Below are 24,942 nucleotides of genomic sequence, written 5' to 3' on the forward strand. Positions count from 1 at the left end.
AGTTTTGCTTTTTCTTAATTTCTTTTTTTTTCCCTTTTTTTTTTTTTGGTGTTTCGAAAAAGAGGTTGGCTGGGGAATGTGGGATTGAGGACTGATGCATGAGAAGTTGAGAAGAGATACTTTTCAAACCCGTGATGAGAGGAAAGTGTTTTATGTTCATCTTTTTCTTTTTTATGTAATTTGCATATTGATTGATGCTACAGTTTGTGTGGTGGGGAGGAAGGTACGCCAGGTTATGTGTGTGGAGACGAAGCAGGAGGAAGTGTCTGTAGGACAGGAGTTGATACTGGAATATCAGATATTCTAAACCGTACGGTATTGGACGAAGAATAAAGAAACTAAGTAAGAGTCTGTGACGGACGGGGGAGAGAAACCCACACGTCCAGAAGAGTTCGTTCAGAGGACGTGGTAATGTAAAGAGCATGAGAGGCTGGTGAGGTATAGTCATGAGGAAAGTATGAGGGGGGGGGAGAGGTAGACAGAATCTGTAAGCTATACCTGTATCAGGGGTTTGAATTCGTCAGTGTAGGAGTATTAGCATTCTGTTGCCACTGAGGAGCTGTATGGGAGACGTGTGCTGTATGTAGATTGGAAGTATAGCTGTATTGAAGTGGAGACGTGTCTTGTATGTGGAGTGATGAATTGAAGTGGAGATGTGTCTTGTATGTGGAGTGCAAGGAGTGGTGGAGATTTACACCTATTCTAGTGGAGATATATTGTATGTGGAGTAGAAGGAGCGGAGGTGCAGGCCTGTCGTAGTGGAGACATGCTATGTGTGGAGTAGAAGTGGAGCTGCTGTGTGTAGAACATGCCAGGTACTGCAGAAGTTCTTCATTGTTCACTTGGAACAAATGTCAGAAAGTTAACGATGACTTTTGATGTTCTTTCGTTGTTTCCCCGGTTTATGTGTCCGTGTGTTCGGCTCTGTGTGTTGTCTTATTGTTATTAGAACTCAGTTATGAACGTTCTTTCCACTCTGGCTCATTGTGCGCTAATGAGCGACGAGAAAACGCTCGTTAGATTGAATTGTGTCGAATATTATTTTTTGAACTCCACAGAGCGCGACGGTACGACCTTTGGGGAGGGGACGATGGCCTGATCTTTGACCTTCCTGTGTTTATTGCACAGCAGCCAGAGAGTCTCTCTCTCCCTCCTCTTCCTCCTCCCCCACCTCTCTCTCTCTCTCTCTCTCTCTCTCTCTCTCTCTCTCTCTCTCTCTCTCTCTCTCTCTCTCTCTCACGTGCTCCGCCAGTCGTGGAGTGTTCGTCATAGGGCAGCCGTTGCCAGCGGGGGTCGGTGCTGGGGGCAAAAAGGGGTTTCCTGACGGTCGTAATAAGGTATGGTCGCTGTCATGCACGGACACCAGGGGGTCGGGGATGGATGTAGTGACAACAAGGAGACGTAGTTGTCATGCAGCGTGCGCGGAGCCTCGCTGGGCCTCGCCCGCTGTTTTTCCCTATAATTGGGTCAGGCCAGAGCCCCCGGGCCTGAAGAGGCGGCGTGATTGTAACACCAGGGTTCGCCCTTGGTGTAAGTACTGGCGACCTTCGCTGACCCTTGTGGGGTACGAGACCTGCGAGGACGAGATAGCAAGTGAACCTGATTGACTTTGATGAGTGTGTGATTGAACCAAGGTGACAATGGATGTGAACCTGACGTAACTGGAGGAAGATTAAGTTGTGGAATGACGCCACTGAACAGGTACGTCATACACTGGTGGTATACCATATCAGAAGAGGAAAGAAAAAGCCAGGCAGGGAAAGTGATACATCCACCAAATTCCTCCTTACTTACAGTTTTTCTGAGCCATCTTAAGTACCCCCCCTTGGACACAGGGGCCTCCAGCTGCTATGCCTTACGTCTTGGCCGTATATAATGACAAACTTCGTTTCTTATATCTCAGGACCTGCGTTTGTCTCATCTTCCTCATCTGCCATTGCTTCTGTCGCTGTTATGTAGGTCTCCCAGCCCGTGAGTCGTCGGAGACATAGATTTATCTGCCTTCCGTGTGTGTGTGTGTGTGTGTGTGTGTGTCTATACACTTTGTGTATAACTGTTTGTGCGTTAGCGAGGGCAGAAGTGAGATTGAAAATCGTGTATCTCACATTTCCTTGATCTCATAGTCTCCCTGGAGGCGTGACGTATATCCGCAGCTTACCTGACAATCCCATTGAGACCTGAGATAGTGTCTGCAGGTGTCCAGCAGCCGGCCCACCGGCCCGCCGTATATCACGAACGTTGTCAGCGTCTACGAGCAACGTCGCCGCCATGAAAAATGCTGGCGTTTGTCATCGCCAGCGAACAGCTCCTCCCCAGCATCACCCCGGGCAACCGGGTGCGACCCAAGCCTGGCCAAGAATGCGCATGTTTCTCGTGATGAGAAATATGAACGTCTCTCGCGTATGAGAAATATAAACGTTTCTCGTGATGAGAAATATGAACGTCCCTCGCGTATGAGAAATATAAACGTTTCTCGTGATGAGAAATATGAACGTCCCTCGCGTATGAGAAATATAAACGTTTCGTGATGAGAAATATGAAAGTTTGACGATGAGAAATATTATGGTTTCTCTTGAGAAATATAACGTTTGTCATGATGGAAAATATAAACGTTTCCCCATGAAGAGAAATATCAGATTTTCTCATGATGTGACCAATAAATGTTTCTCATGGGGAGAAATATGAACGTTTCTCTTGATGAGAGACATGAGCATTTCCTTTGTTGAGAAGTATAAACGTTTCTCATGATGAGAAATATAAACGTTTCTTTCAATGAGAAATGTAAACGTTTCTTTCAATGATGAATATCAACGTTTCTCATGATGAGAAATTTAAACGTTTCTTTAAATGATAAATGTAAACGTTTCTTTCCATGATGAATATCAACGTTTCTCATGATGAGAAATGTAAACGTTTCTTTAAATGATAAATGTAAACGTTTCTTTCCATGATGAATATCAACGTTTCTCATTTTGAGACCTATAAACATTTCTCATATTGAAGAATAAACACGTTTGTGGAGTCATCCACCGGCAATATTATTTGTGTATCATTCGTAATAATGGGTCGTTTGTCCCGCGCTCCAACGAGGGTGATTAATGGGTCGTTAATGTGGTTACATTTTCCACTTTTATGACTCTAATGTCCCATTAATTATTATGCAGTGAAATGCACACACTTTGTCGCATTTGATCACCCGTCTGTGTTTTTCTTTCTTTCCATTTGTTGCGCCGCAATCAGTACCAGGGAAAGTGATGAACTCCTTTAGAGTGTTTGAAATTCATCGAGGAGGCTGTACTCGTATTCCATTGACGTTGTAGGCCGAGTCCGGTAACGCATGATATCTATCTATCTATCTATCTATCTATCTATCTATCTATCTATATATCTGTCTATCTATATATCTATCTATCTATCTATCTATCTATCTATCTATCTATCTATCTATATATATATATATATATATATATATATATATATATATATATATATATATATATATATATATATATATATTCACTTTTTCTTTTCATAATCGTCGTTTCCCTCGTTGCGAGGAAGCGCCAGGAACAGGTGGTCCTCATTTGCTGCCATCCAGGAACGAGGTGTCTTCTATAACGCCCCGAGAACAGTGGTCGCTATACATAGCCAAGTTATATAGACCTTCCCGTCCTCTTCTTCGACTGCTTCCTATACCATGGCTCAGCACGTCTGTGTGTGTGTGTGTGTGTGTGTGTGTGTGTGTGGAGGGGGGATGAGGGTTGTTCTGTAAGTTCTGTATCTTTCTTAAGGATCCTGAATGATTCTGTTCTCGATAAGCGTTGTTGAAGTTGTGATAAAGGAGTCGCCGCCAATAGCAGCCAGTCGCGCCTCAAAATAAAAAGATGACGCAATCTCAGTAGACTGTACGTAACTTTGCCTCCCCACGTAAATTAAACTCTCCAGGAGGGAAACCCACACACTTTACATCGGAGATAATCACCTTGATGTAATACCCGATTTAAGTTTAAGTTAAACTGTCTTTGTTCCACAGTTTTATCCAAGAAGTTGCACGACTATCACTAGTTATTTGTATTATTTCTCTCTCTCTCTCTCTCTCTCTCTCTCTCTCTCTCTCTCTCTCTCTCTCTCTCTCTCTCTCTCTCCCACAAGGTCCGACCATCATCGTTAGTGTGTGGTGGCTGAATGATAAGGATGGGGTTGAGGTGTGATTCATGTCAGACACTGTGGTCCAGCAGGGAGACTCGTGCCGTTCATCAGCTGAAGCTTAGGGGTGGGTGGGTCTGATTCCCTGGTGGTGGTGGTTGGAGGGTATGTGATGATGTGACTTGTTTTTGTGCTTTGTTTAAAGTTCTACTCCGGTCGTGTTGGAGGCTGTGTTTGGTGTGCTGTGTTCATGGTCCTCCTTGTCGGTTTGGAGGCTGTGTTTGTGTGCTGTGTTTTAAGTCCCTCCTCGGCGTTTTGGAGGCTCTGTTGATGTGCTGTGTTCATGGTCCTCCCCGGCAAGTTGGAGGCTGTGTTGATGTGGTTTGGCAGCTGTCAGGAGGTGAGCAGTTAACCGTCAGCTGATGTGCAGGAGTCAGCCAACCTCCCTGTCAGGAGGTGGACAGCATCCGTCAGCCGGTCTACAGATGTCAGCCACCCACCATACTGGGCAACGCACCTGGGGCTGTGAGGGTATCCCTGTCTCACACACCCCCCCACACCACTGGGCCAGGCCTCCCTCCAGCAAGACCTTCAAGAAACCCCGTTTTCTTCCAAGACTGTGTTGATGGAGCCGTCACGTCTCGAGGGTCATCTTGGCTCCTCTGAGAGGTTTTTATCACCCTGGCTTCATGAATGAACCAGATACGCCCGATCCTCCTTCCTGTCTGTCTGTCTGTCTCTCTCGGGTTATCTGTCTGTCTGTCTGTCGGGTTATCTGCCTGTCTGTCTGTCGGGCTGTCTGTTATTTGTCTGTCGGGCTGTCTGTTATATGTCTCTCTTGTCCGCTTTTCTTCCTCACTCGTATTTCATGTGAAAGGTTGAGTGGTATGTCTCTGTGTTCCACGTGCAGGTGATCCTGTGGCCAGGGGCCTGGTGGCAGGTCGCTAACCATCATTTTGGATATGAATCAGACCGGTGACGTAGCAGATCTTGCTGTTGATTTGACGGTAGAATGGAATAGTAAGGAGAGTGACGTTACCTCTTGTATTCATACCCGTCACACCTGTAACTTTGAAGGACATAATATCGTCTGTGTAAATACGAAGCAGGGAATCCCCGGGGGTCGAGGCAGATGAACTGACGTTTGGCCAATGTTTCCCCTGAGGTCCGGGTGGCGGGGTGGATGCTGCTGGGCAAGCCCGGGGGGGTGTTTAAAGCCGTGGGGATCAGTGGCTCTGAGACCGGTGCCACGCAGCCTTACGGACTCGGAGGGCCAGCCTGGTTGCCTGCATGCATGCGTGCATGCGGGCTTGCCTGCCTGCCTGCCTGCCTGCCTGCCTGCCTGCCTGCCTGCCTGCGTGCCAGCTTGTGCTGCGACATAGCAAAAAAAAAAGGTGTTTAAAGAGGCTGTAGTGCGGTGTTGTGATGCAGGGGAGGAGTGTGGAGAGGACCATGGCACACTGTGGTGCAGGAATGGCTCATGGGACAGATAATGGTCTCGAAACGCTAGCGTTACAGAGACATAGAAGAGTGTAGTCGTTGATAGGACGGTAACAGGGCTGTGGCTCGGTGCTGTAACACGAGGCAAGCTTGGCTGAGGTCATGGCTGATTCTGTATCGCTAGAGAGTCGGGGTACAGCAGAGGGTTTTGCGACACCGAAGGTACCGAGAAGGACTGTGGTTGGATACGCTACCTTATGGAAGTTCAGGTGGGGGTGTGAGTGTAGTTTGGTGTGGTAGTACCGGAGGGTAGTTGGGGGGAACGTGGTTGATCTGTAACACTAGCTGGGTGAGGGAGGAGTGAGGGTTCATTGTGACACCGAACGGGTCGAGTGGGATTGTGTTCGATGGTGCACCGCCACAGGTGTAGAGACAGGAGCTTCTTATGGGGTTGGTATGGGTGGAGATCGGTGGCAGTACCCAGGCGAAGGAGGAGCAAGACGAAGGGGATGGACGGTGACCCTAGGTGGCTTTGTAGCACTAGAAGGGTGGAAAGGGAGTCTCGCCTGGTGTCGTGGCACCGGAGGGGCAGGGGCGACTGTATATTGCCTCACAAAGGAAGGGGATTTGAAGGGGGACCTTAGCTGCTTTGGTGATATTAGGAGGATCGAGAAGGTATTGAGGATTGGGAACACGAGAAGGATGGAGGGTTGGGGGAGCTTAGTTGGTCTGGCTACACTGAGGGAAGGGGAAAGGGAGGGGAGAGGAATTGTGGTCTTGCCACACTAGAGGGACGGGGGAGAGAGAGAGAGAGAGAGAGAGAGAGAGAGAGAGAGAGAGAGAGAGAGAGAGAGAGAGAGAGAGAGAGAGAGCTGCCAGCCTTGGAATCCCATCTCCATCCTTGGGAGGAAATCAGGTGACGGCGGGTGAGATGGACGAGAGAAAGGAGGAAATAAGGGGGAGGGGAGATGGAGACCGTGGTGTGGTGGGTCTGGGGAGAAGGGAGAGGGAAGGAGGAGGAGGAGGAGGAGGAGATTCGGGTTACAACAAAAGGGAGACAGTCTATTCCTGGAGACTGGCGTCCATGGTCTTTTGTTAGTGGTAGGACGGCGCCCCCGCGCATGACCATTATGCCGTGAGTTGTGGCGGGCATTTAGCGCTGAGACAATATCATTTACGCCCGCGACTCCCGGGATTTAGGTCGGGCTGGCACTGGCGGGATGCAGTCGCCGGATATCGGAAATGTGTGAGGAGGGGGCCGACACCGCCTCACCTGATGTGGGAGGGCGGTGTATCCAAGCCTTCTCCGGGAGGGTGTGGAGTCATACTGACCGACGCGGCCAACCCGTGCACACAGCATGAGGGAGGGAGGTGGTGCGGGTCTGCGTCGCGTGTTCACGACCCATTCGCTCGCTCCCCGTAGCTGCCTGGGGCTCGAACCCGTGCCTTCCTTAATCGCCCACAAGTGGGGAAATCTTATCGTCCAGAAGATCTATTCTCGCAGTCGTCCATCACGCGTTATCATTCACCCCAAGATAGCTAGAGGGGTGTGTGTGCGCGATTGACGTAAGTCGTCCCTTATCACCTCGAACGTGTCCAGGAGAACACAATGTATATTTACCTGAGTCGTGAGGTTTTCTTCACCAGCAGTGTATATCCCACCGTCACACACGCTCCTCATGGTCACTCATCCACTTTGAACTCGCCGTCCCACTCATGTCCCTCTGTGAGTCTTGGATCATGCCTTTGCATCAGCGCTTTGCTGGCTACTGCATTGCGATGGTTCCCTTCATACTTCCTCGTCTCTCCTCCAACCGCTAGTCATGTTAATGGTATGAGGATTATGGTAATTGGCTTGTGAGAAATAGCCTGGATGGTAGGCATTTTTTTTTTTTTTTTGTTATGTACAAAAAATTTAAAGAGCGCAGTTAAACTACGACTTTAAAAGCCTCCTGGTGTTAAGGTCTCACGGTTATAATCACGTAAATGGCCAAGGATTCCTGGAATGGATTACAGTTATCGCTAACTGGAACGTTATCGCCTTCCCTCTGTTTCTTACGTGATTTTTTTGTCTTTTTGTTACAGCTTATCTGTGATGCCAATTTTGCCTCTGCATTGTGTGTGTGTGTGTGTGTGTGTGTGTGTGTGTGTGTGTGTGTCCGTGTGTGTCATTGCAACGTTTTCTTGTGTTTGTTTTTTGGTACTTTCCCTTGAGAACTGGAAATTTAAACAGACGGATTTCATTGAATTTTCTTTTTTTTTTCACGGAATAAAGATCGCTTCAGCGGCATTTTTTTCTTCTATAGTTTAAACGCGCGTCGGTGTCTGAGAAGCCAACAGATTTCCCTCGTGTGTCCTTATAACGACGTAGGACAAGAACCAGACATCAGAGCGACCCCAACCTTCAGCCTCCTTTAACTTACCTCCCCTTCCATCAAGGACTTAACATGATTATACTCCCCACCACTTACGAAGAAGCCTCTCCCTCCTCCCCAGCACTCTGCCACCCGTCCACCGTGCCGAACACACACACACACACACACACACACACACACACACACACACACACACACACACACACACACACACACACACACACACACCTTGTGTCACACTGAACACCTCTGCTCATAACCTGGACCTCACTTGGAGCTGTCTCGTACGCCAGAGAATCACCCAGCCTCCCTCACAACCTGGGTTGTTCACTCTCGTACGTCAGGGAATCGCCCAGCCTCCCTCACAACCTGGGTTGTTCACTCTCGTTCATCGTTCGTCCCCGCCACTTGGTGGCCGACCGTCTACAGTGTAGCCCTCAAGGGCGACGCTACGGCCTCTGGAGGTGGAGGGAGGAGGGAGGAGGAGGAGGAGGTTGGCCTCGCCTTTCATCTAGCCCTTAAAGGTCAGGTCCATCCTACCCAAATTGATACATCTGGACGCCTATATTAACGAAGAACCAATCCCGATCATGTCGAATGATATGAAACAACAACCCCCCCCCCCCTCAACATTTTTGAACTGAATCCTTTTTTCCATTTTTCTTTCCCACCCCACCACCTCCCTCCACCCCCACCCCCTTTTTTTTTGGCATGAACATGATGCTATCTGGTTACCTGTCGTTGACCCCTCGGTGTCCTTACATCGTGTCTGTTCCCGCTGCACCGTTGTTGCCACCCTGCAAACACCTCCTAGAGTGTCTGGTTTCCTCGTCGTTGTAATCGCCTCAGACGCACGCAGCGCGGGGGCGGAGTGGGTGCGTTCAGTGTTCACCCGCCCCCGCATCTCTACCTCCGTGTATGTACAGGTCCTCAGTCAAGGCAAAAACATAGGAAATATTATGAATATTCGCCATTTCCCGCGTTAGCGAGGTAGCGTTAAGAACAGAGGACTGGGCCTTTGAGGGAATATCCTCACCTGGCCCCCTTCCCTGTTCCTTCTTTTGGAATATATATATATATATATATATATATATATATATATATATATATATATATATATGAGAGGCATTTATGACTATTATAGTCCTGTATAAGCTAGCTGGTGTTTTGATAATATAGCTATATCTCATTGCTCATGAAATGCTTGAAGTTTCACAGTCAGATACCCCACTTTTAACACATTATGTATAGATCATCTGAGATTTGCTTTTTATTCTTTTGTATATATACATTTCACTTCGCTTTCCCTTTCCCCCTCCTCCTCCTCCTCCACCTCCTCCGCCTCCTCCACCTCCTCCGCCTCCTCCACCTCCTCCGCCTCCTCCTCTGTTTCAAAATCGTTTGCCAAATATAATTCCGTGTTGTCAGATGTGATCGTTGTATTTCAGATTGCCATATTTCTAGTATCGCTATCATATATTGCATTTCTGGCACGAAACTCATCCCATTTCGTTTGAACGTGCTGACCAAAAATTTTCAGTGACGAAGAACCGATTGTGGTTTTTTTTTGAAGTTCATTTTTCTTTGATCTTTTTTTTTTTTTTTTTTTTTGTGTGTGTGTGTGTGTGTGTGTGGAGCTTTACAAGTGGCGTGGGAGGTGGTGGTTGTGTCAGGAAGGGCGTGAATCCATTCCTCGTCGGTATGTGTACACTTCCACAAGCACCACTTGGTGTACCACCGCGTTCTTCATACACTCTCGAGCACGACCCTTGAACACGGCCCTTGGTGCACCTCGGGACGACCCTTGAGCACGATGGTACGACCCTTGAGCACGACGGCACGACCCTTGAGCACGATGGCACGACCCTTGAGCACGATGGCACGACCCTTGAGCACGACGGTACGACCCTTGAGCACGATGGCACGACCCTTGAGCGCGTTGGCACGATCCTCGAGCACGACGCTGCGACGCATGAGCACAGACAACGTCAGCCTTTGGCAGGACGTTACGTCGCTGGAGCCTGACGGAGGGATGCTGAGGTGTGTGTGGTGACATGGCCCACCAGGCCGCCAGTACGCTAAGGTCGTCGTGTCGTGTTCCCCCCGTAGACCACTGGGCGAGGAGAGGCGTACACAGACCTCCTCCCAGCCCAGCTAACGTGGTCCCAGCGGTCGGTGTATTGCACCGGACCAGCTTCACCCCAGGGATGGTGCTCCTGTGGAATTGGGTTTGCTGTCAGTCACTCTCAGAGTAAGGGAGGGAGCTGGAAGTACCCCCTTCAGTATATATGGGAGGGAGCTGGAGGTACCCCCATCAGTGTATATGGAAGGGAGCTGGAGGTACTCCCTTCAGTGTATATGGGAGGGAGCTGGAGGTACCCCCTTCAGTATATATGGGAGGGAGCTGGAGGTACCCCCATCAGTGTATATGGAAGGGAGCTGGAGGTACTCCCTTCAGTGTATATGGGAGGGAGCTGGAGGTACCCCCTTCAGTATATATGGGAGGGAGCTGGAGGTACCCCCTTCAGTCTCCGTGGATCCTTCATACGCACGTGCATCATTTTGGATGTAATAGCCATCATAATCGCGGTGATGACATCAAAGCCAGGATCATCAGCTTAACGTCGGTACGTTCAGTGAAGAAGTAGTTGTGTGAGGTAGATGCCAGCCATCAACGTTGCTGTCTCCTCTCGTGCTTGGGATCCATTCAGGAAAAAAGAATGATGAAAATGGGTTCGCCACGAGCGAACGTTTGGCTCAGGAGAGAGAGAGAGAGAGAGAGAGAGAGAGAGAGAGAGAGAGAGAGAGAGAGAGAGAGAGAGAGAGAGAGAGCACATAGCTTGTTTTTCATCGTTTGAAGTCTGGGTCTCTCCTGATGGGACGCTCAAAAATAGGATGAATTTATGAGCCGATGGCAACTCAATTTCATGGGGGAGGGGGGGGGGGGGCAGTGTGTGTGTGTGTGTGTGTGTGTGTGTGTGTCGCGTTGCCAAACGTCGCAGGAATCATATAATAATTCCTTCCCTCGTCATCTCCAATCTTCATGTAAAGTCCATGGTTGCCCAGTGGGTCTGGGCCTCATGGTCCTTATTGCTCCACAGTCTGCATACGACAGTGTCCTTGACCCTTATTGAATGGCCTGGGCTTGACCTGTCCAGGGCTGCAAGACGAGGTGTGCCAGATATATTCAGGGGGTCAGTGGAGAATTAACTTACAAATGCCTCATGAATTAGCTGACTAATGATAATGATAAAGGTGATCACGGGGTTTGTTTACAAGTCGGGAACCATGAGTTCTTCATGCCGTAACCATTCCAACCGATCCAGAAATACCACGGAAGTGACCATGACGGACCTGAAGTCATTCTATAACACACGGAATTAGTGACAAAATTCTGGCTCGAGACGAAAATAGAATCAAATAGGAATCGCATAAGAATTACGAGAATTATAATGTTATGGTCTGGCCGGCTGACCGACCGGCCGGGCTGGTGGGAGGGAGGCAATTGTACCCTGTGTCTGAATCATCGAAATTATCAATAACAGTAAAGACGAGCAACGATAACCACTGGCGATATAGAGTGTCTCATAATCGTTCGTTAGTTTCGAAATGAAATGTACGTGTTGGATAGCTTCAGAGAGAGAGAGAGAGAGAGGTGTCCCCAGGCTGGATGGGTCGAGAGAATGTGCCGGATAGGTTGAGAGAGGAATGTGTCCACGCACGCTGGGTAGTTTTTTTCACACTGGATAGGTTGAAAAAAGAATGTGTATGCTTTGGATAGGTTCAGAATGTGTACATGTGGAATTGTCTGAGAGATATGCGTGCACTCAGGATAGGCTGGGAGGAAATGTACGTCTTGGATAGGTCGGGAGGAAAGTATATATTGGACGGGCTAAGGGATAGTTGCTCATATAAGGGTCGTACCGTCGTGTTCAAGTGTCGTACCGTCGTGTTCAAGGGTCGTACCCTCGTGCTCAAGGGTCGTACCCTCGTGCTCAAGGGTCGTACCCTCGTGCTCAAGGGTCGTACCGTCGTGTTCAAGGGTCGTACGTACCGTCTCAGCCAAAGGCGTTAAGTTACATGTACCGAGTGTTGTGCAGTCATTATCTTCAAACACACACACACACACCCACACGGCCGGTGGGGTCAGAGCAGCGCACATCCCTGCCATAATTGGTACACACACACCCACACGGCCGGTGGGGTCAGAGCAGCGCACATCCCTGCCATAATTGGTACACACACACACACACACACACACACACATACACACACACACACACACACACACACACATATATCACAAGACACGCCCAGACAGCCACACGTCTCCCACCTCCCCCCTTTCCAGAACGGTGTGTAGAACAGTTAAACAGGATGGACTTGTGTAGACTCATGATCGGTTCGTTGATCTGTCTCGACTGGTGGTGTGGCAACGCGTGCACACGACTGGGTGGGTCTTTGGGCTACGTTGCTTCCTGTGTGTTGTGTAGGCTGTCGAGATCGAGGAGGTGGCTTGATGGTATATGTCTCCTGTTCGTGACCCATCGCCCCCGTGTTTGCTCCGTGGTAGGGTCTGTGTTTGCTTCGTGGTAGGGTCTGTGTTTGCTTCGTGGTAGGGTCTGTGTTTGCTTCGTGGTAGGGTCTGTGTTTGGTCCGTGGTAGGGTCTGTGTTTGGTCCGTGGTAGGGTCTGTGTTGGTCCGTGGTAGGGTCTGTGTTTAGACCGTGGTAGGGTCTGTGTTTGGTCCGTGGTAGGGTCTGTGTTTGGTCCGTGGTAAGGTCTGTGTTTGGTCCGTGGTAGTGTCTGTGTTTGGTCCGTGGTAAGGTCTGTGTTTGGTCCTGTGGTAGGGTCTGTGTGGACGGGCCGATTGATAATAGCACGTGCCATCGGAGTGATGCTTGTGGAAGGTGGAGTAGAGTTTGAGTAGAACAGCGGCTGGTTGTAGTGCTGTTGTGAGTAGTGCTACAACCTTATAGTACTGTAGTGAGTAGTGCTTCAGCCGTACAGTTTTGTAGTGAGTAGTGCTTCAGCCATATAGTGCTGTAGTGAGTAGTGCTACAACCTTATAGTGCTGTAGTGAGTAGTGCTACAACCTTATAGTGTTGTAGGAAGTAGTGCTTCAGCCATGTAGTGTTGTGGTGAGTAGTGATATAACCACGTACTGTTGTAGTGAGACGCCATACGTAGTGTTGTAGTGTGTAGTGATACAACCCAGCTGGTGCTGTAGTAAGTAGCCATGCAACTCTATAGTGTTGTAGTGAGTAGTGTTATAACCATGAAGTGTTGTGGTGAGTAGCGCTACAACCATATAGTGTCGTAGTGAGCAGCGCTCCAGCCTTTAAGAGTGTTGTAGAGTGTAGTCACACAACCTCATGGTGTTGTAGCGTGTATTGCCACGGCCTGGTAGCGCTGTAGAGAGTAATGACACAACCATGATGTTCATGAATTCATATATAAGATTTAGAAAGAGAGAGAGAGAGAGAGAGAGAGAGAGAGAGAGAGAGAGAGAGAGAGAGAGAGAGAGAGAGAGAGAGAGAGAGAGTCACTGTATCTATGGCTGCCGACCCCCCCCCCCCCTTATGTCACCTTGTGAGATCTAGAGATGTGTGGAGTCTGTAAACTTTTTTCTCTGTCCCCCCTCAAGTATTGCCACCGCCAGCGTACTCACAGATCTTTGGCTAAGTTCCTATACTGTGTCCTTTTTTGCTGAATCTTGCAGGCAATGCCAGACTCAAATGTGTGTAGTGTTCAGCTGAGATAACCGTCGAGGAAAAGATGTCTTCTGGTCTCAGAGAGAGAGAGAGAGAGAGAGAGAGAGAGAGAGAGAGAGAGAGAGAGAGAGAGAGAGAGAGAGTTTTTTTCTCCATCTTCTGTTAGTGAGAGTAACCTAGTCAGACTTTGCTAGTGAGTCCCTATAGTTGAGAAGACCATAGCAGCAGACATTTGGCCACTTGCTCTCTGCTTGGTAAGATATCCCCCGAGAGTTAGAGTAACACAAGACGGAGGGTGTTAGCGGGTGATGTCCCCCATCAACTGGTTACTTCTCCCCCCTGCAGCTCCCACCGGAGGGCGGAGGCCACCCACCTCCCCTCCCTGCAAGCCCCCACTGGAGGTCGGAGGCCACGCACCTCCACGGCCAGTCCACCAGCCGGCACCTCTGATTACCCCCAGCGCACCAGCTTAGCTCGCCCCGTCGTCTACCAGCGTCGTCAGCGCCGTCGCTGTCGCTACGCCACCTTTCACCTCCTTGGCTTGTAACCCACCACCACAACCCCCACCACCATCACCACCGCCCCTTCCTACCTCCTCCTGCTACTGCTGCTCACCCGCTCCACCCTGCACTAACCCTGCTACCTGCTTGCGCCCTCCCTGTCTCCATCTCCTCCGTGTGTCCCCCCCCTCTCTCCCTCTATCTCTCTATCTGTCTCTCTCTCCCTAAATTTGTCCATCTGCTCTGCTTCTCCTCCTCCTCCTGCTGCTGGATTTCTCGGCTCTCCCTCCCACAGACGCCCCGCGGGTGCCCTCGCCCTCTCCCTGTGTAGCAATCTACGCTCGGCCCCTCTCCCTCTCACTCCCTCTCTCCCTTCTTACTCTCGACTGATTCTATTTTTCACTCTCACTCGTCTAAGGCTATTTCTCCATATTTGTTTTGTATATACCCCCGCGTCCAGACTGCATCACACAGAGAAACGTAGAGACGGCAAGTCCCTGTATGTGTAGCGTTGTGTAGAACACCCTCACGCCTCCACCACTCCTCACCCAGGCAGCATCCTCGCCCACCCCTCTGTGATCCCCCTCCCTCCCTCCCACAAGCTTGTTGCTAGCCGCCCCTCCTCCCACGTCCTCGTAGACCCAGCCTCGTCAGACAGCCTGGTAGTCCCCAGCTGGTGTTGTCCGCCCTTGACCGCAGCTGTCCTCCCTTCCCCTCCCCTCCTCCCCCTCCCTCCCTCCCTCCCTCCCTCACTGCATCTGTTCAACCCCCCCCCCAACCCACCTCACCACTACAGCTGTTTGGCTCCCCCCTTCCCTCCACTAGACCATGATGCCTGTCAACCGTGACTGCAGGCCCATGACCATCACACAGATCAGGGATTCGGACAAAGTCAACAAAGTGTTCGGAGGTAAGTGCCGCCCACCACGAATAATAATAATAATAATAATAATATTTCATTTACCCCCCCTCCCTCCCTCCTTCTCTCCTTCCCTCCCTCCCTCCTTCCCTCCCTCCCTCCTTCCCTCCCTCCCTCCTTCCCTCCCTCCCCTTCAGTGCCGCCCCTCCCCTCCCCCCCCAAATATATTAAAGAAAACAAAAAAATCCCCCCCCCACACTGCCCCCGCCCCTTCGCCCCGCCCCGCCCCCCCCCCCCCCCACACGGGAGTGACTCTCCAGAGGACGAGTTGCGACTAATTAAAAAAAAAAAAAAAGATTAGTCCTGGCCTGACTCCTTGTCGTAATCCGTTGCTCCACCCGCAGGTTATACGCCATGAGCGAGAAGACTCAAGCTGCGGGATCCGCCATACAGAACAACCATCTCCCGCGAGTGAGGCGTATGGTCTACCAAGGTAAGGTTGTAGGACGGGGGAGGGCCCGCCTTCTGCTGCCAGCTCTCTCTCTCTCTCTCTCTCTCTCTCTCTCTCTCTCTCTCTCTCTCTCTCTCTCTCTCTCTCTCTCTCTCTCTCTCTCTCTCTCTCTGAGGCTCTCTCGCCATCCTATGTCAAAGGCGTTTCTCCCTGTTAGCCTCAACGTCTGCCTCCCTCCCTACTTCCACCGTCGTCGCGCCCCACCTCCCTTCCCTGTAGGCTAGGTCGAGTCAGGCGCGTCGCGGGGGCTGAAGAAGAGGGGAGAAAAAAAAGGGGGACGAGAGGGAACGCCTCAGAGGTGCTGGGGGTGTACCTGAAGGTGGTGTGGTCGTAGTCCAGCTCGCGTTATACGGGCGTCCGTCACCGGAGGGAGGGTGACTGGTGTGTCACCTGCCTCCAAGGGTGGGAGGCTGTCTCCTCCGCCAGTAGGGTTGAACGATGGTCCTGTGAGTTCGATGACAAGGAGGCCACCTCGTCGTACCCCAGGGTCATGCGATATGCAGGAGTCCCGCTGGCATTTTTCGCAGGGTAAGACGTTTTCTTTAACGCCATGGTAGAAGGACTTGTATTCATGCTGAATACGATTTCGGGGGTGAACTATTGTTTAGGGGGGGGGGGGTGTCATTAAAGCCTGTCGTTAATGATCACTTTGTGAGAAGATGTTCTCAATTTTCATTCCTCATTTATCGGGTATCTATCGCCTCTGTGGAGTGTCATGATATATTTTCCAAGATCATTTCAAGTATAGAAGTGTTTCATTATGTTATATCACAGTTTAAAAAAAAAAACTGGGGTTGAAAAAAATACCCTGAACTATATAACCTGCAATTTTTTTTTTTTATAATTCTCGAAGTAAAACAGATTTTCTTAAAAAACACAAAATATGGACCATTTTTCTCGGTGACTACGAATATGGACGATTTTTCTCGGTGATTACGAATATGATGATGATGGAACATCGTTGTTGTTGGTCGTGAAGGTCACAGTGCAGTTAATGATCACACTTTAGGAAAACTGTGTCAATCTTCGTTCCATATATTCATTTCGTATGTGTCGGTCTGGGAAAAGATTATTATGCGATGGCTTCCATGGTTTTTTCTCTTTTCAGGTATAGAAACGTTTCATCATATTATGTTTTTTAAGACAAAAAAAAATATTTCTGCTTGAAATATATTCTAATGTAATTTTTCGTAATTTTTTTTTCGGAGAGAATTATGTTTGCTTGTAGACCACAGTGTAAGGGTTGCTTTTTGTGTCCGTGTTGAATACGATGCTGGTGTTAACGCATTGTTCGGGGATGATCACCACCCGTGATCAATGATTACATTTACAGATGGTGTCGTTACTCGTCTCGTATGTAACGGGTATGTGTGTATCAGTTGGCCAGGTGAAGCGTTACGAAGGACGGTGAGGTAAATTACATGATTATCTCGAACACAGTGGCCAAAGAAGAGCTCCTCTTAAGGGTGTCCCGGCCGACACACACACACACACACACACACACACACACACACACACGGATCTCTGTTGTGCTTGTAGGTGGCAACAGGTAACAGCTGTGTTGCGTCCCTCCTGGTGGGGTGGGGAGGAGGGACATCTCCCTTCCCCCGCTCCCTCCCTCGTCTGGTTGGCTGGCCTTCTCACTGGAATCCACAAGTATAACCAATAAGAATTCCCTCGTCTTATCATCGAATTGAAAAGAAGAAGAAGAGCAAGATGTGTTATGATTGTTGTACTGGGTTGTGAGTATTTGATGGTTGTTTTAATGGGTTGTGATTATAGGGATGACTTGTGTAATTACTGTTGTCGTGTTGACTGTGTCTTCAGTAATCACCTCATTGTTGTACTGCACGGGGGAGGGTGGTCTACGTTCGTGTGGCCTCACATCTCTAGACAGCTGTCTGTCTGTCTGCCTGTCTGTCTGTCTGCTGTCACTCATCTAACGCCGTATGACACCTCCATCTAACGCCGTATGATACCTCCATCTAACGCCGTATGATACCTCCATCTAACGCCGTATGATACCTCCATCTAACGCCGTATGATACCTCCATCTAACGCCGTATGATACCTCCATCTAACGCCGTATGATGCCTCCATCTAACACCGTATGATACCTCCATCTAACGCCGTATGATACCTCCATCTAACGCCGTATGATACCTCCATCTAACGCCGTATGATACCTCCATCTAACGCCGTATGATACCTCCATCTAACGCACCGTCGGATGCAAGTGAAGACATGAAGACATCTGTTTAGTGTGCTCGTGGGTATTGTCCCGGGTGTGTGTGGGGGGGCGGACGTCGTCTGGGGAGAGCGTGTGGGCGAGGGAGGGAGGGATGCATGGTGATCATGATAGATGATGATGTATCTACAGCACCTCTCCAGCTTGGAGGGAGGCGGCCCGGCTCGCCACAGCCAGCCGCGGAAAGTAACAGGTAGACTAAAGGGGGAGTTCAAGAAGTGTGCAGCAGCATTGCCTCCAACGCCAGCCGCCACCCGCCACCTCTCTCTCTCTCTCTCTCTCTCTCTCTCTCTCTCTCTCTCTCTCTCTCTCTCTCTCTCTCTCTCTCTCTCTCTCCCCACGGACGATAATGACGCTCTCCGTGGAATGAACTCGGGAATATGGTGCTGGACGCCTTGATGAGGTAAGACTGGGTCTTAGGAGGGTGGTGGGGTGGGTGTTGAAATGGCCCGGGTGGGTGGGTAGGTGGGCGGGATGTGTGATGGAGGTCACAGGAGGCGACGGGAGTTAGTGCTATTGTCCGTGTGAGAGGTGAGAGGGGGACGGGGAGAGAGGCGGCGGGTGCGGGGGAGGTGAGAGGAGGTTGGTGTGAGCGTTTGTGTGTCAGAGGCAATGGGAGAGGAGCGTCTGTGTGGGAGGTGAGAGGAGGTGAGTGTAAGTGTCTGCGTGAGATGTGAGAGGAGGTTGTGAGAGATGAGGGGAGAAAGGTGTCTGCGGGAGAGGTGCGAGAGAAGTGCGTGAAGGTAATTGGGCGTGTGTGAAAGGGGGAAAGGGACGGAATTGTCTTTGTGAGATGGATGAAAGTGGCATCTTTGTGAGATGGATGAGAGAAAGTAATATCTGTGAGATCGGTGAGAGAAAGTAGTGTCTTTGTGAGATGGGTGAGAGAAAGCAGTATCTTTATGAGATGAGTGAGAGAAAGTAGTATCTTTGTGAGATGGGTGAGAGAAAGCAGTATCTTTGTGAGATGGGTGAGAGAAAGCAGTATCTTTGTGAGATGGATGAGAGAAAGCAGTATCTTTGTGAGATGGATGAGAGAAAGCAGTATCTTTGTGAGATGGATGAGAGAAAGCAGTATCTTTGCGAGATAGGCGCCAGAGAGTAGTGCTGCCTGCGAGAATGAGGTCATAGAAGGAGGACGTTTATGTGTGAGTAATATAAACGCACTTTGACGTGTACATTGACTAGGGTGGTTGAAGACCTGTGATAGATAGATAGATTAGACAGATAGATAGATGAACATCTGCACAGATGAAGAGAAGCTGTGCAGTTGGGTGTTCTCAGCTGCTTACATGGGTTTATGTGTGCTGTGTACATGGGTTTGTGTCAACTGTGTACATGGGTTTGTGTCAGCTGTGTACATGGGTTTGTGTCGGCTGTGTACATGGGTTTGTGTCGGCTGTGTACATGGGAGATCCATGTATGTGTCGGTTTGTATCCACGTTGTGCCCAGGCTTACATGAGCTTAACTACATAATTCACTTAAGTCTTAGTAAGAGTATTTTATCAGCTGTGTACACCTGTTTATATCCCAGCTGTGTACTACATCTGTTTATATACCGTGTGCGTGTGTTGCCAGTGTGGGGTAATCTCGCCTGTGTACATCAGGTCATTCTTAGTTCTTTGCATGGCACAGATGCAGACACAGACCACGTCCCTGTATCTGGTTGCCACCTGAATTAAGCACGAGCATCTCTACTGGACACTGGAAGTTGACAGTGGGCATCCAGTCAAGTTATCCAGTGGGGGACCCCCTGAAAAACCACTGCATCGCGACGGAGAACAAGTTTCAGTTCCTTCGTTATGGAAGAGTTGAAGAAAATAATGTAATATGTAAATGCCGGATTAAAAAACACCGTAGCGTTAGGCAAGGGAAACGGTTAAAAAAAAAGACCCAGTGATCATACGTCGTAAGCGGGGACATAATAGTCACAGTCTCCCCCCTTCAAGAATACTGGCAGGTCGGATCACGTGAACCCTCAAGACAAGAGAGAGAGAGAGAGAGAGAGAGAGAGAGAGAGAGAGAGAGAGAGAGAGAGGGAGAGAGAGGGAATGATAGCTAGCGCGCTCCTCAAAAGAACGCTTCATCCCCCGGGGCTCGAATGCCTTAGAGTGCGCTGCCATCGCCCTCCAGGACGGAAGCAATTGCCGAGTTAGGGAAACGTGTGTGTGTGTGTGTGTGTGTGTGTGTGTGTGTGTGTGTGTGTCGGGTGGTTATTCAAAGCGAGCGCTGACCCTCCCGGTCCCCTCGTCTCAACGCCAGAGCTGGAGCGGACGACCCACGGCACAAGACACACTTGGTTGTCTGGAGGGAGACTGACGGGAGGGTTCGTGTAATATGAGAGGCGCGTTGCCAGGCCTACTGACCTGAAGTTACTGTAAGAGGGAACAGTAACAGGAGTGCTCAAGGGGGGTACGTCTCAAACCAGACTACTACATTACCGTGTTCATTACCGTGTTCATCAGAGTGCGTGTAGACCAGGCGACGATAACATGTTACTTTTTCATGTCAGGAGAGACGGCGAGGGCTACTTAAATGCCCGAGCCGAGGCCAGGTACCCGGTTTGGTCGACCAGCCGCTAGGGGAGGATGAACAGCTGGCTGGACCGTGGACCGGCTCTCGCGACCAGGATTCGAACCGCTACACCACGGAGGTCCACACCGTGGATTAGAGCAAGATGCTGGACCAAAATGAACTGGAGAGTGGGTTTAGACCAAAACCCTTAGAGCAGCAGATGTGTAAGGTGCGTGGAGACCAAACCGTGGAAAATGAGAGGTTGGTAGGGTGCGTGCGGACCAACATACTCTTAACAGAGACCATAGAGGAACAATAGAGAACCATGTGGAGCGTGTAGTGCAGACCAGAGGTGGAGGAACAAGAGGTTACTCATCTCTCCGTGTTGTGGAGGCCAGGTTAGCAACAGAAGAGCAGTGAAGATTGCCCGGAAGACAGTCACACACACACACACACACACACACACACACACACACACACACACACACACACACACACTGACACGCAGTCTGTAAAAGTGTGTTACAGTGAACTTTGTGTTGGTGGTAATGTGCTTGTAACACCTCTGCCAGCAACACAAGCAATACAGATGTAGAATACCTCGCCGAACTGGCGCAGGAGTCTGTCCACGCTGATCAAGAACCACTCAAGTGACGAAGGGTAGTCTCTCCAGACCACCACCCCACACTTGACTCGCGGGGGGGCGGGAGGTGTCATACGCAAATGAGGAAGAATAGGATCGTGGGGAGGAAGGGAGTTGGGGAGGGGGTGTGTCTTGTACACACGAATCGTTTGGGGGAATGGGGGAAAGGAAGAGGCCATTAGATCCTTCGATCACACAATTGGAAGGCGATTCATGACTGATGTGAGAGAGAGAGAGAGAGAGAGAGAGAGAGAGAGAGAGAGAGAGAGAGAGAGAGAGAGAGAGAGAGAGAGTCCCGAGCTTGCAAGCTGCGTTCCTCCTCGGGTATTCACTTGGCTCGTGTCTCCCCCAGGGTCGGTGTGTATATTCCTTGGGGGGGAGCGGGGTGGGGGGGGGGTCTTTGTTCCTTTGTGTTTCCCGGCATTTTAGTTGCTCCGGGGGCGTGTGGGGTGGGGCGCGGGGGGCGGGGTGTTCAGCGGGGCGGGGCGGGGCTTGCTACTTCATTGTTAAAGAGTTGATGCTCATTTGCAGGATTGTTTTGGTTCGCGGGGGCGAAAGGGTGGAGGATTAGGGGGGGGCTCATTTCTCGCGGAATTGCTGGAATAAATAGCACTCAAGTTCAGCCTCGCTTATAGATTTTTCTACTCTCTCTCTCTCTCTCTCTCTCTCTCTCTCTCTCTCTCTCTCTCTCTCTCTCTCTCTCTCTCTCTCTCTCTCTCTCTCTCTCTCATACCATCTCTGGAGGTTTAGTTTCTCGAACTATGGCGGTGCGCATGTTTTTTTTTTTTTTCCGTTGTGATGCGGCGGGTGTTGTAAGTAGACTGGTTATGGTTGTGGTTGTTGTGGTTGTGGTTGTGGTTGTGGTGGTGGTATGCGTGATGGCCAGGAGAGAGGGTTTTTACGTAGACGACTACCTCAGCCGGCGATCAAGATAGATAGATTCTACATAGAGTTACGTAGAGACACATGAATCAAGATAGATAGATTATACATAGCTATCTTCTACATAGAGTTATATAGATACACATGAGTGAAGATAGATAGATTCTGCATAGAATTACACAGATACACATGAATCAAGATAGATAATTTATACATAGAGTTACATAGATACACATGAATCAAGATAGATAGATTCTACATTGAGTTACATAGATACACATGAATCAAGATAGATAGATTCTACATAGAGTTACATAGAGACACATAAATCAAGAAAGATAGAACCTACATAGAATGACATAGATACACACACCACACAGACCCAAGGTCCAGGCGAGGTGGTCTGGCCGTTAACAGCAGTGAGGAAGATGCAATCCCCTTAAAAGCAATAGACAAAAAAGAGAAAATATATAGGAAAGCTAAGGCTCTTATATATAGATAGATAGTTAGATAGATAAATACATAGACGGAGAGCTTATGTTCCATGGAGCGTGAGGGTAGAAGGACGCTGTGTATGATGGTGTGGAGTGCAAGAATCGTGTCCAGGTTTTGGACATCCTGCATAAGTCTTGAGAGGTTTTCCTCCCTCCACCTAAGGAAGGCTCCCTGTCCCCACTACTCCTTCCCTGATTACATTAACATAACACCCACAGCTGTATGTGTGTGTGTGTGTGTGTACGTGTGTGTGTGATAACACCCACACATGCATGTGTGTACGTGTGTGTGTGTGTGGGGTAACTTTGCTGGCATATGTCTCTCGTGGTTGGATGGTACTACTTCTTGTGTCTCCAGCCCTGGCTTCTGCGCAGTGGCCCGGCACATTCACTCTTGTTGTGGATTAGGTACAGATTCTTAGTGGGTTTTGATCCATCTGTAGGTTCTGTTTATGTCAAGTGTGTGTTTGTTGTTTTGCTTTCGTTGATCACATTTTTGTTTGTTGATCTTGTTTCGTTGATCACACATCTAGGTATGACTTGGCGTTTTATTTGTTGTTGTTGTTCATGTAGAGGTTTGTATGTTTTTTAAAGGTTTTGTTAAGGTTTCTTGATTTTTGGTTGTTGCAATTACAGTCATGAGGTGTTACCGGACTCCGCCTGCTCCAGGTGACACATAGACACATAGGCGAGGCTGGATCACCGAGTGTACAGCTTCGTCAGAAAAAAGAACCTTCTCGTTCCAGAGGAGTTCACAAATCCCCTGCTACTGGAAGTAGCGCAGCCATGGCCTGCAGGAGCCTTCACAGAGAAGTCCTGGGTAACGCCACGACTCTCTCATAGAAAATGGCTCGAGGGTAGTTATAATTAAGTGGTGTGAGGGTAGTTATAATCAACTGGTCTGAGGGTAGTTATAATTAAGTGGTCTGAGGGTAGTTATAATTAAGTGGTCTGAGGGTAGTTATAATTAAGTGGTGTGAGGGTAGTTATAATCAACTGGTCTGAGGGTAGTTATAATTAACTGGTCTGAGGGTAGTTATAATTAAGTGGTCTGAGGGTAGTTATAATTAAGTGGTCTGAGGGTAGTTATAATTAAGTGGTCTGAGGGTAGTTATAATTAAGTGGTCTGAGGGTAGTTATAATTAACTGGTCTGAGGGTAGTTATAATTAACTGGTCTGAGGTTAGTTATAATTAACTGGTCTGAGGTTAGTTATAATTAACTGGTCTGAGGGTAGTTATAATTAACTGGTCTGAGGGTAGTTATAGATTAATAGAATACATCTCAGTGGTGATTTGTCCAGTGGTTCTCAGTGGTCTTTCTCATCAGTGTTGTGGTTATATGATTCTTGCTACAGGTATTGGGTTGTGGTTGTTATTGTGGTTATTGTTATTGATCTTTTGGATCGTCTGGTTCTTGTGTGCTTCGCATTGTTGTTCTTTCCTTCATCAGGTTATAGTTTACTTTCTTATTATTGTGATATTTTTTGGTTGTTGTTGTCGAAGTTTTTGAGGTGTGTTGTATATCCGGGTCGTATTGTGTCTTTAATGTGGGAAGTATCATCAGGTTCACGTTGTGGCTTTTCATATGGCTCGTGTCACAGTGTCTCTGGTATGGAGTGTAGATATTACTTCTTTTTTTCCCCCGGGTGGGGATTCGAACAGTTGTTCTTGCCGCGTATGTTTGGGAGTTCACCTTCCAGGTACAGTCCACAGTCTTGTGGGGGGAAGGGGGTCTTCCAGCGTTTCCAGGCTAGATACCAGTTACGCCTCTGCTGCTGGTGTGGATCGTTGTGGGGGTCTGGATGGATGGAGGAGTGCTTGCCCGTGGTGGTGGTCCCTCCTCGTCCTCCCACCTCACGTTCAGTTCTAGGGTCAAGTCAAGTCCCCCATACCTCAGCCAAGTCCCCTATACCTCACGTCAAGTCCCCCATACCTCAGCCAAGTCCCCTATACCTCACGTCAAGTCCCCCATACCTCACGTCAAGTCCCCCATACCTCAGCCAAGTCCCCTATACCTCACGTCAAGTCCCCCATACCTCAGCCAAGTCCCCCATACCTCAGCCAAGTCCCCTATACCTCACGTCAAGTCCCCCATACCTCAGCCAAGTCCCCCATACCTCACGTCAAGTCCCCCCATACCTCAGCCAAGTCCCCATCCCTCACGTCAAGTCCCCCATACTTCACACCAAGTCCCCCATACCTCAGCCAAGTCCCCCATACCTCACGTCAAGTCCCCCCATACCTCAGCCAAGTCCCCATCCCTCACGTCAAGTCCCCCATACCTCAGCCAAGTCCCCTATACCTCACGTCAAGTGCCCCATACCTCACGTCAAGTCCCCATACCTCACGTCGAGTCACCCATACTTCACACCAAGTCCCCCATACCTCCTGCCGAGTCCCCCATACCTCCCGTCAAGTCCCCAACGCCCCCCCCCTCCCCACCCCACCCCACGTGAGCGAGAGGTCCTCTCTGTCCTTAATAAAATCTGGTGGGTCGTGTCAGCCTGTCGCTCATCGTGTGGGGACTGTGACAGCCGGCAACGCAACCCTTTTCCCATTCTCCATCACCACCCTCACCTCGTACTCTCTCTCTCTCTCTCTCTCTCTCTCTCTCT

The 24,942-nt window shown here is 49.4% G+C and overlaps 1 protein-coding gene across 3 annotated transcripts in view; it reads left to right on the forward strand.

Moving 5' to 3' along the window:
- Positions 1 to 24,942, forward strand: part of LOC139755380 (band 7 protein AGAP004871-like) — a 628,824-nt gene that overhangs the window by 173,678 nt on the left and 430,204 nt on the right. Inside the window, exons 1-2 of one of the 3 annotated variants that reach the window (XM_071673706.1) lie at positions 14,964 to 15,084; positions 15,438 to 15,526. In XM_071673706.1, the coding sequence (XP_071529807.1) occupies positions 15,448 to 15,526 (79 nt within the window). In that variant the 5' untranslated portion in view covers positions 14,964 to 15,084; positions 15,438 to 15,447. Of the gene's footprint in view, positions 1 to 14,019; positions 15,085 to 15,437; positions 15,527 to 24,942 lie in introns of those variants that run through there. The other 2 variants (XM_071673690.1, XM_071673698.1) reach the window with 2 other exon arrangements.

Source organism: Panulirus ornatus, chromosome 2, assembly GCF_036320965.1.
Source record: "Panulirus ornatus isolate Po-2019 chromosome 2, ASM3632096v1, whole genome shotgun sequence".
NCBI lineage: Eukaryota > Metazoa > Arthropoda > Malacostraca > Decapoda > Palinuridae > Panulirus > Panulirus ornatus.